This window comes from Octopus bimaculoides, chromosome 9 (genome assembly GCF_001194135.2).
Source record: "Octopus bimaculoides isolate UCB-OBI-ISO-001 chromosome 9, ASM119413v2, whole genome shotgun sequence".
NCBI classification, from domain to species: domain Eukaryota; kingdom Metazoa; phylum Mollusca; class Cephalopoda; order Octopoda; family Octopodidae; genus Octopus; species Octopus bimaculoides.
In genome coordinates, this window is record NC_068989.1 from 66,335,018 (window position 1) to 66,345,451 (window position 10,434).

Consider the following 10,434-nt stretch of genomic DNA (forward strand, 5'->3'; position numbering starts at 1 on the left):
TAACTTAACGGTAAACCAATGGCTTCATAATCAACGCAGTAATCTGCGTCTTTTATTCATCAGTGCACGTTATGAAACCATTGGTTTACCGTTAAGTTAAAAGTTTTTAGGAGTTTAGCTTTGAAAGTTGCATTCCCTCGCGATCGGTAGAAATGTGTTTATGGTAGTTTTGACTTTTAAGTCCCTCTTAGCGTGAGGCATTATTGTACAGTAATGCTCTTATATAAATTAAATTATATTCCCGAGCGTCATACTAATATATACTTTTGTTATTTACACCACCTGTCCTCGTCTGTTGTTATTTTTTGTATATTCTCCCATATATATATATATACATACATATATATATAAAAAACAAACATACACAAGGTATGTGTTTTGCCAGTTCGTGGGCAGCCTGCGGTTTGTAGGCGTAAGAGAGGTATATTCTAATTAATTCGCCTGGTGCTAAAATACCTGAAAGTCATAGACAAGCGAGATAACTCGCATCATGTCCCGTTGCAGGAGCGGTAGACATTAGTGTTTCGTCATTTTTGTGACTTGTCAATGCCACGTATCCGAAACGAGGCCAGACGCAAGCTAAGTCGCTATCTGTGTTTATATGTAAAATGGTGTGAGAACCATGTGCTGGTATGTTCCAGCGTTTCATACCACGGAAATATATATATAGCCAAATAAACGTACTTTCCTTGCGTATAAGTCGGTGTAGTATATAATGTAAACATGTAGTGTAAACATTCAGACATCGTCACTGTTTTTCCAAATCCTGCTGCATTTCAAATGGAATTGTTGGTCTTCCAAAGTTGAATTCATGTATAAGTCGACCTATCTTTTTAGAGGTGAGTTACAAATTGTGGTCTGAAGAATTCGACTTTTATACCATTAAAAATACGGTATACATACATACGTACGTACGTAGTACATATTTACATGCATGCATACATACATATAAAGAGAGAGAGAGAGAAAGAGAGGGGGAGAAAGAGAGAATGAAAGAAAGAAAGAAAGAGAAACAAACAAACAGAGAGACATAGAAATATATGCATACGCACATCCCATCCATATTTATGTATATATTTATAATTTCTAGTTCGCAGAAGTTGCAAAGTGTGTCAAGGCCGAGGGTTTCGTGCGTGGCGCGTGAAAAGCGCCGAGCACAAAACTCGGCCCTTGCGTCAGTTTGTAACTGTTGCCAATTAGAAATAGGAAAAAAATATATACATACTCATGTTTTCAGTTCGTATGTACCTGTCTATAGACACATACGTATGTACCTATCTACAGATATAAACATGCAAAAACATAAATATATTCATAATCACGCCCATACAGTGCTGTCTTTAGGCAGAAGCACACTGGGCACTTGTCCGGTGGCATTACAGCTTTAGGGGTGGTTTACTACGAATAAATATATACTATAGGGCCCAGTGTACTGATCTGTAGAGGGACCTTTTAAACTGACCATATCCAGCCCAAATATCCTACCTGTTTTATGTTAAAACTGGTTAGATCTGACCTCTCATATCTATCCCAGAAAGTCAATATAAAAGTAAGCAATCACGTCATTGAAGTCTCAAAGCTACAAAGATAATGCATGATTAATTCAAAACAATGTGAATAAACAAACATAACATTTGACAGGGTAACCTGAATGCTAAAGGGTTAAGACTGCCAAGACTGCTCTGCACACACACACGCACAACACACGCACACACATATGCATGCACACACATGCACATGCACACATACATGCGCACACATGCGCACGAACATTCACATACATACGCTCACACACAGACGCTCACACACAGACGCTCACATGTACACACATGCATACACATACATACAAACATGAACACACATGCACGCATGTACATACACATGTATGCACACGCACACGCAAACTCACACACGTATATATCGAGTATATATGCACCAACTTTAGCCGGCCATAACTGGAAAACTACCAAATTGAATATCACGGAGCAGGTGCCAAATTTTTTAACTCCTCTTTTCTATCTTAGAAGTTTCGATGATATAAACATAGACGCCAATCTGCTACAGCAATAAATTCACGCCATGCAGATGGTTCTGGCATCAACCACAACACAGGCTGCTAGCTTCTTGAATGTAAGCCATACATACATGTATAAATGCACGCATACATACAGACAGAGGTGCATATATACACATATAGTAACAGGAATCAAACTCAGAACGGAAAGAGCTCGGGACAGATGTTACAAATCATTTTGTCCTCTAAGGACTCTAGCAATCCACTGCCCTATATAACATCTAACAGGGACAAAAAACCAAAATTTATATATTTTAATATGTTTTTTTTTTTATTATTTATATGTTTATTTATTTGACGGGGGATTGGTCGATTACATCGACTCCAATACTTGAATAATACTGGATCTAATCAACCCTAGGCATCATAAGGTAAAATTGACTTCGACAAGATATGAACTTGGTACGAAAGAGGTCTTAGCAAAATACCGCCAGACAATTTATCCAATGCTCTAATGATTCTGTCAATCCAACGCTAGATTTTTTTCCTCACATATATAAACACAAATAAAATTTTTAAAAAGCAGGTAAGCTTTAACTCATTACAAATCAAATTTACCTTATAGTATTTCGGTTCGTTTTGCTTACATGTTTGTAAGTCCAGGTCGACTTTTGACTTCTCCCTTTCGATGCTCAATGACTGAAACCATTAAAAGAATTTAAGAACATACTAAAAATAGATTTATCCTTCATTCCGGTTCCCCTTTATTGACATTTGAAATGGATAACCAAAAATTTCATATTCGCGTTGTAATGCTTTTCTTTTTTTAGAAAAGAAGAAAATTCTACAAAGACATCAAAAGCATTTGTGAAGTTTATGGTGATGATGCTGTAGGTGAATCAACCGTTCGAAGGTGGTTCGCAAAATTCAAAGCTGGAGAGTTTAGCTTGGAAGATGACAGTCGCAGTAGAAGACCTTCAAAATCGGATAAAAATGTTTCGAAGGCAAAAATCGAAGAAAACTCAAATATCACAACTAGAGAACTTGCAGAGGTGTTTATAAAAGTATGTACGGCTCATGAACACCTACTGAAGCTAGGATACATTTCTCGCTATAATCATCGAAATTATAGTGTAATTGAAGAGAAAAAAAGAAAGAATAGTTTAAGTACATACCCCAGGAGACATTGTGTTGAATCTGTACCGGAATTTCCTTTTTAAAAACTTTGGCAAATCACAGCAAATACGATCGAATATCGGCATTAGGTATTTTGGATCTACGTCACTTGCTTTATTTGGTCCTGCAGTAGTAAACAAATCATTGATGTTTATGGAATTAAAGTAGAACATGGTTAGGCCATATAAGTATGCAGAAAGGTTTTAGCAGTTCTCAGTTCTCAAGCAGATTACGTGTATTTTCTTACTTTAATCCGTTTCTATTTTGAAAGCTTTATAGATCCAAAGTATACTGGGAAAAAAACTGAGGAAGAAAATCCATTTACGAAACACCTGAATTCAAAGACATGAATTATACTAAGTGTCTTGTTTAAAGTAAAATAATTTTTGTGAAAAACTAACCCCCCGATAAGTGTGCACTAAAAGTAATGCATATATTGGACAGTGCTAGCATTAACGTCTTCTCTGATTAGTTACAATGGCGGTGAGGTGATGTGAGTGGAGACCGAGAAAAGTAATTAATTAAATCTTCCTTTAAAAATAATAAATTCTTTAAGAGAGAAAATAAGTTTTTAATTAAAGAAAAAACAATGTGGTTCAGAGAGAAACAAACACATGGCTTAGATATGAAGAAACAATAAATAACAATTAACATCGGTGGTATTTGAACTTAGACCGTAAAGAGCCGGAAAAAGCGCTGTTAATTATTTTTCCGACTCGCTAACGATTCTGCCAGATTCTAATATATGCAAAACTGAAGTTTTGCGATTATATCGCCTCCACTACTTAGGACGCAAAGAGCCGGACATAATATCGCCAAACATTTTGTCCAGCGTGCTAACGATTCTGCCAGCTCGCTGCCTAAATAATAGTGCTTTCAAATTTTAGCACAAGGCCCGCAATTTTGAGGGTAGGCTAAGTCGATTACATCGACTCCAGTACTCAACTGGAACTTATTTTATTGACACCTTAGGACGAAAGCAAAGTCGACCTCGGCAGAATTTGAACTCAGAACGTAAAGAGCCGGACAAAATACTGTCAAGCATTTTGTCCAGTGTGCTAGCGATTCTGTCAGCTCGCTACCTAAAAAAATGATAACAACATCGACAACAGTAATGATAATTCTTCCTAATTTTAGCACAAAGCCAGCAATTTTAGAGGAGGATATAAGTCGATTACATCGATCTCAGTACGTGATCGGTGTCTTATTTTATTGAATTGATGAACGGCTAAGCTGATTTCGACGGTATTTGAACTCAGAACGTAAAGAGCTAGAAGAAGTTTCGTTAAGCATTTTGCCTGACTCTCAAACAATTCTGCTATTTACTGCAAGCCCACAGAATCCCAGTCTTATCTCAGTTTCTCCTCCTCTTACCTTGCATACCGCCTACAACCCATTTCCTACCTTGTCGGCTCTATAGGGACGACCCTGACTTTGAGACACAGTCTTATCTCATGGCTCACCAACGTTGAACTCATTACTCAACACCACATACACTAACACGTTCAAACAGCATACAAACATGCGCGCGCACACGTTCTTTCTTCCTATTTCTCACACACTATCACCCACACTTCCATTACAGTCCCCTGTGTTTCCCATCTTCACACGTAATAGCAGCAAATGTATATAACACATCTACATTTTCCAACACCTGATACTTTTGTCGCCCCTCTTCCACTTAATACCTCTACCCAGTATAACACGCATAACATCCTCATATACATACACGCACAAATTGAATTGAAAACAGCAGACAGACACACGCGTACGCGCTCATTTATGCACACATAAACACATTCAGTACCCACACACGATAGCTTCATACACACATGCGCCTTTACAAACTCATACACACATCTTCTAGCCTCATATACAGACACACACACACAAATAGGGAACAGGGATATGCACACTCCACACACGCTCACATAAACACACTTAATACACACCCACACAATAGTTTAATACATACACACAAGTATGCACACACATGTCTGACAGCTGCATACACACACGTATGCACACATACACACAATAGCTTCACACACACGCGCACGTTTGCACACACATACGTTCGATAGCTTCGTATATATACACACGCATATGTAAGGTAGCCTCATACACACATAAAGAGAAAACATGGACATACATAGACACATGCATACACATATACACGCACTAACACAGAGTATAGCTGCACACATTCGCTTCATACACAGGCACGTGCATCCTCATGCACATATGTCACGTTCACAGTTGTGCCCTTCACCACGCACCCTTCTAGCAACCTCTTCTTCTTCCGGTCATTTCAGCGTGCGATGACCGTCAAAATGGGACATGTTTGTTCTTTTCTCTATTTTTTCTCTCCTCGTCTATTCTTTCTTGAGACGTGCGTATGCTCCAAGCGTAAAAGACTTTTCCTTCTCTTTTCCTGAACACAAACTTAATACATTGTTTGTTTCACCTCGTCTTCATGTTATTTATTATTTTTGCACCATATATGTGTGTGCCAATGTACGTGTGCGCGCGTGTGTGTGTATGTGTGTGTGTGTACGTACATGCGTACATACATACACATATAAAATGTGTGTGTGAATCCCTCTCTCTCTCCTCCTTTCTCTCCCTCTCTGCAAAGTAGTAGTTGAATTATTGATTGTATCTTCGAAGATTGGAACTGCAATTCGTCTACAACAGGTTAGCATCAGCTTCATCTTTGTTTTTCTTCTTTTGTTTTGTTTCTTTTTTTTTAAGAAAGCAACGTAGCATCACCTGCCATGATGTATGCTAAATTGAATAATATTTACTTCAACAAAATTTTCAAAACTACCACATAAGCGCTTTAAAAAATTGCTATAGTAATTTTCTTAATAAACTGTTTACTGCGTTTGAAGATGTCACTTGCTATTACCTGTTATTAGACTAACAACTAATCCTATAGTTACACAGCCAACGATACCAAGAGATGAATACCAAAGATATGAGAGTTTATACATCTTTTGGATTCCTGCTCTGAAATGAAAAAAAAAAAAAAAATAGACATTTAGCATGATAATCAAATGTAAACATATAAATGAATATTGTAAATATAAGGACACAGGAAATGTGTCAAGGCCGACAGGAAGCGGTGCATCTTCCTAGGTCAAACCAACAGTAGTATTATTCCCTTCAGGGGACTGTCACATTAAGTTGACACCATACAACTACTTCATCGTATCACTACTGCATAAATCTCTCCGAGAGATTTAGAAATGTATTATTTCTAAATGAATATTTGTTTGGAAATATAGAAAAAAAAGAAAGAAAGAAATCATCGTAGGATTCAATCTATTTTTTTCAGTCTATTTTATTATTCAGATATACAAAGTGGACGGTGCTAGAATGGTGAAATTGCAATTTCTTAATATAAGAACAGAATAGTGTATATATTTGATATTAATGTACCAAATGTGATTGATAACTATAAGTTATTTTTTATGTTAAAACGTTTGAAAGTGAGATATGAAGAAATATATTTTGTTTACATGATAAGAAACTGTTGGCATTTATTTGGGTTGCATCAGGCGGCCGAGCTGGCGGAATCGTTAGCACGCCGGGCTAAATGCTTAACGACATTTCGTCCAGCTTTACATTCTGAGTTCAAATTCCACCGAGGTCGATTTGTTTTCATCCTTCGGGGTCGATAAAATAAGTACTAGTTCAGCATTGGGCTCCATGTAATCGAATTGCTCCTCTCCCGAAATTGCTGGTTTTGTGCCAAAATTTGAAAACAGGTATCAAACGTAAACAAGTAATTGTTTACGCTTGATACCTGCATCAGCAGACTTCTTGGAATCTCATTTTTTTTTTCTGTCTTTTTTGTTATTTGCTTCCGCCTGATAATCTAAATGTTGTTTGATAACAATATTTAAGAATGTAGACATTCTGAAAAGGTTATTGACGTTTGGTTGTGTTTAGGTGGGAATAATGAATCGTTCTTGTTTGTATTCATTAGTCAAAGAAGCAGCCTTGACATTTTCCGGCTCTCCTCTAATACCGAGATCAGTGGGAACGCTTTGCTAGTTTGGATATGAGTGAGCTGGGTGGCGTTTGTACTGGGAAGTCTAGACAAGAAGAATTTCCAAAGGCTTGAAATATGAGAAGAATGATTAAGCAAAACATTTTATATGAGATATGTGAGGAGTGGAAAGACTGAGTATACGTGCAAGAAGATACATAGCTAGTTATTTCAGAGGATCCGTGTTAATAACTATAGACACAGTGTTTCTGTAAACCAGCGATTGTAGTGTAGATGAATCACTATTGAATGGCTTTCCTTTCCATATGAATTAAGATATGCACTTGAATAACAGAAGTAGCATCCACGTAAGTAACTAATGCTCCAATGTAATTTTTACTTAGAGTCGGTGGAAAAGTCGAAGCTGATCAGAGGTAAGGTCTTTTATAGCCCTCAAAAATTAAGCGTAATTAAGGGGTAGACATGAAACTGTGTGGGTCAAACATTAGTAAAAACATCGAAGGTTTTCTTTGTGCGTTGTTCATGGTGTAATGAGGATGTATCATTATGGCATGGTGTGAGAAGTTTTAACACATTGTATGAAAGGTGGTGAGTAAAGGAATTTAAGAGGAGTCTTGATGTGTGTATGGCACAAATTTGGTAGTTTGTGGGATTTTTGCAATAGTTCTATTAACAAACTCTTTGAAGAATTCTCTGAGGTTAAATTCCCTTAAAATATTTGGCTTCACTTAGGAATTTATGAGAATGAGTGTGAAAGAGTTTACAGGCTGTAATGGTTGTGTTAGACTTTATCGGTCCGAAGTGGAGGCGCAATGGCCCCGTGGTTAGGGCAGCGGACTCGCGGACATAGGATCGCGGTTTCGATTCCCAGACCGGGCGTTGTGAGTGTTTATTGAGCGAAAACACCTAAATTTCCACGAGGCTCCGGGAGGGGATGGTGGCGAACCCTGCTGTACTTTTTCACCACAACATTCTCTCACACTTTCTTCCTGTTTCTGTTGTGCCTGTAATTCAAAGGGTCAGCCTTGTCACACTGTGTCACGCTGAATATCCCCGAGAACTACGTTAAGGGTTCACGTGTCTGTGGAGTGTTCAGCCACTTGCACGTTAATTTCCCGAGCAGGCTGTTCCGTTGATCGGATCAACTGGAACCCTCGACGTCGTAAGCGACGGAGTGCCAACAATAACAATATCAGTCCGAGACAAGAATAGCAGGCATATGTACAAAATACTGCGCAGCAGGATCGAACTAGTGTTCGGATAATTATGGAGTGAACTTAATTACAAGTGATGTGGAGCCTCCAGGCGATAGAAATAGTAGCCAAATCTGCCTTAAATCTCATTCTATCATCTCTAAGAAAGATTTAAAGCATTAGACCACGTTGTCCCTGATATACACAAAGATAGGATGATCATGGCTGGAACGGCTTTAGATCATAGATTTACTGGATCTAAACTGTAATAACAACAATATTGCTTGTATTTCATATACATACGGTTCTTCAATAAAATGTGAGTCATCAAAGGTTTCATTGAAGTAACCAGCGGCCATTAAATCTGAAATATTGCATTTGTCGATTGGAAACGGTAGAGGAGATTTGTGAGAGTCATTCATGTATGATCCAATGCTAATCCACAGTGGAAGGATAATTCCCAGGATTCCACCAGCTACAGCACCCTACGAAAGAAAAACAGCATTAAGGTAAAGATTATACGATCGTGTTTAAAACAAGTTTGTCAAGGAAAACAACGTAACTGTTATAGAAGTCGAATCAACCCATTTGAGACTACCTCTAATTCTATGACACAAGCATCTTGTTTCAAAGTGATCTAAGAATTATCTATAAAAAATTTATGTTAATTTATGTTTCAAACAGTCACTTAATAATGGCAAAGTTATTTTGCTAAGTTATTCGTTATTTTCAAAATTAATAAAAGTAATGGCAGAATTTTTCAACAGAAATATTGATAACGGATGGGTTAATAATAGTTATTTTTACTAAATTCTCTATCGTTTCCAAAATTAATCGAAATAAAGACAGTGCATTTCATCAGAAATATGGCAACGAAAGGGTTAATAATGGAAAAGTTCTGTCTTTAATTTTCTATTATTTTCAAATGTAATTGATACAAAGGCAGTATATTTCAGCAGAAACATGGTAATAAAAAAAGGGTTAATTTGAGTATGAAATAAGATGAATGTTAAGAGTAAAGAAAAAGGAAGTAGTTTATCATTCCAATACAGTTTCTAGTTTTCACATGACAGGCGATTAGATATTTAGAAAAGAGAAACTGAGTTTACAAAAAAGAACGAAATAAAACTTGGTTAAAGATTCTCCTAAAAATGTTCTTTTTCCGCCTTTTCTCTCACACACTCTTCCTCACCTTCTATCACTCCTTCTCCTCTCTCTTTCCCTCTTCCACTCTCTCTTTTGTGTATATGTGTGTGTGCGCGTGCGCGCACACACACACACAGAGACATGTTTGTATGTATACATGTATATGTATAGGCGTAGGAGTGGCTGTGTGATATGTAACTTGCTTACAAACCACATGGTTCTGGATTCAGTCCCACAACGTGGCACCTTCTACTATAGCCTCGGGCCGACCAAAGCCTTGTGAGTGGATTTGGTAGACGGAAACTGAGAGGAGCTAAACAAGGACAGACAAAGGGATTAATGCGATTACATCGACACCACTGTGTAAATGGTACTTATTTAATCGACCCTGAAAGGATAAAAGGCAAAGTCGACCTCAGTGGAATTTGAACTCAGAACATAACGGCAGACGAAATAAGCATTTCGCCTGGCGTGCTAACGATTCTGCCAGTTCGCCGCCAGGGATTGCGCAATGCTGGGCCACCGCCTTGATTGGTCTTAGTCGAACAAATCGACCCCAATACCTATTTTTTGATTTAAGCCTGGTACTTACTCTGCCGGTCTTTTAAACCGAAACGCTATTACAGGGACGTAAACAAACCAACACCGGTCGTCAAGAGGTAATGGAAACAGACACACGCATACACGCATGCACACACACTCTCGTGTGTGTGTGTGTGTGTATACACCCGGATTCTTTCAGTTTCTGTCCACGAAATCTACTCACAGAGATTAAGTTGGTCTGGGGCTACAGTAAAAAACGGCCTGGAGCTACAGTAAAAGGTGCCACACAGTGGGACTGAACCCGGAACTATGTAGTTGAGATTCAAACTTCTTACCAACACAAC

At 38.0% G+C, this 10,434-nt stretch overlaps 1 protein-coding gene and 1 long non-coding RNA gene across 3 annotated transcripts in view; one reads left to right on the forward strand and one right to left on the reverse strand.

Annotated features, from left to right (window-relative positions):
- LOC128248732 (uncharacterized) overlaps nucleotides 1–10,434 on the forward strand; it is a 47,725-nt gene that overhangs the window by 11,507 nt on the left and 25,784 nt on the right. The window lies entirely within an intron of this gene.
- LOC106875320 (sodium-coupled monocarboxylate transporter 2) overlaps nucleotides 1–10,434 on the reverse strand; it is a 38,242-nt gene that overhangs the window by 1,693 nt on the left and 26,115 nt on the right. The window contains exons 13-16 of one of the 2 annotated variants that reach the window (XM_014923406.2): nucleotides 8,705–8,886; nucleotides 6,102–6,202; nucleotides 3,190–3,314; nucleotides 2,633–2,713 (exon numbers count right to left, since the gene is read on the reverse strand). In XM_014923406.2, the coding sequence (XP_014778892.1) occupies nucleotides 2,633–2,713; nucleotides 3,190–3,314; nucleotides 6,102–6,202; nucleotides 8,705–8,886 (489 nt within the window). The remainder of the gene's footprint in view (nucleotides 1–2,632; nucleotides 2,714–3,189; nucleotides 3,315–6,101; nucleotides 6,203–8,704; nucleotides 8,887–10,434) is intronic. The other variant, XM_052970725.1, reaches the window with a different exon arrangement.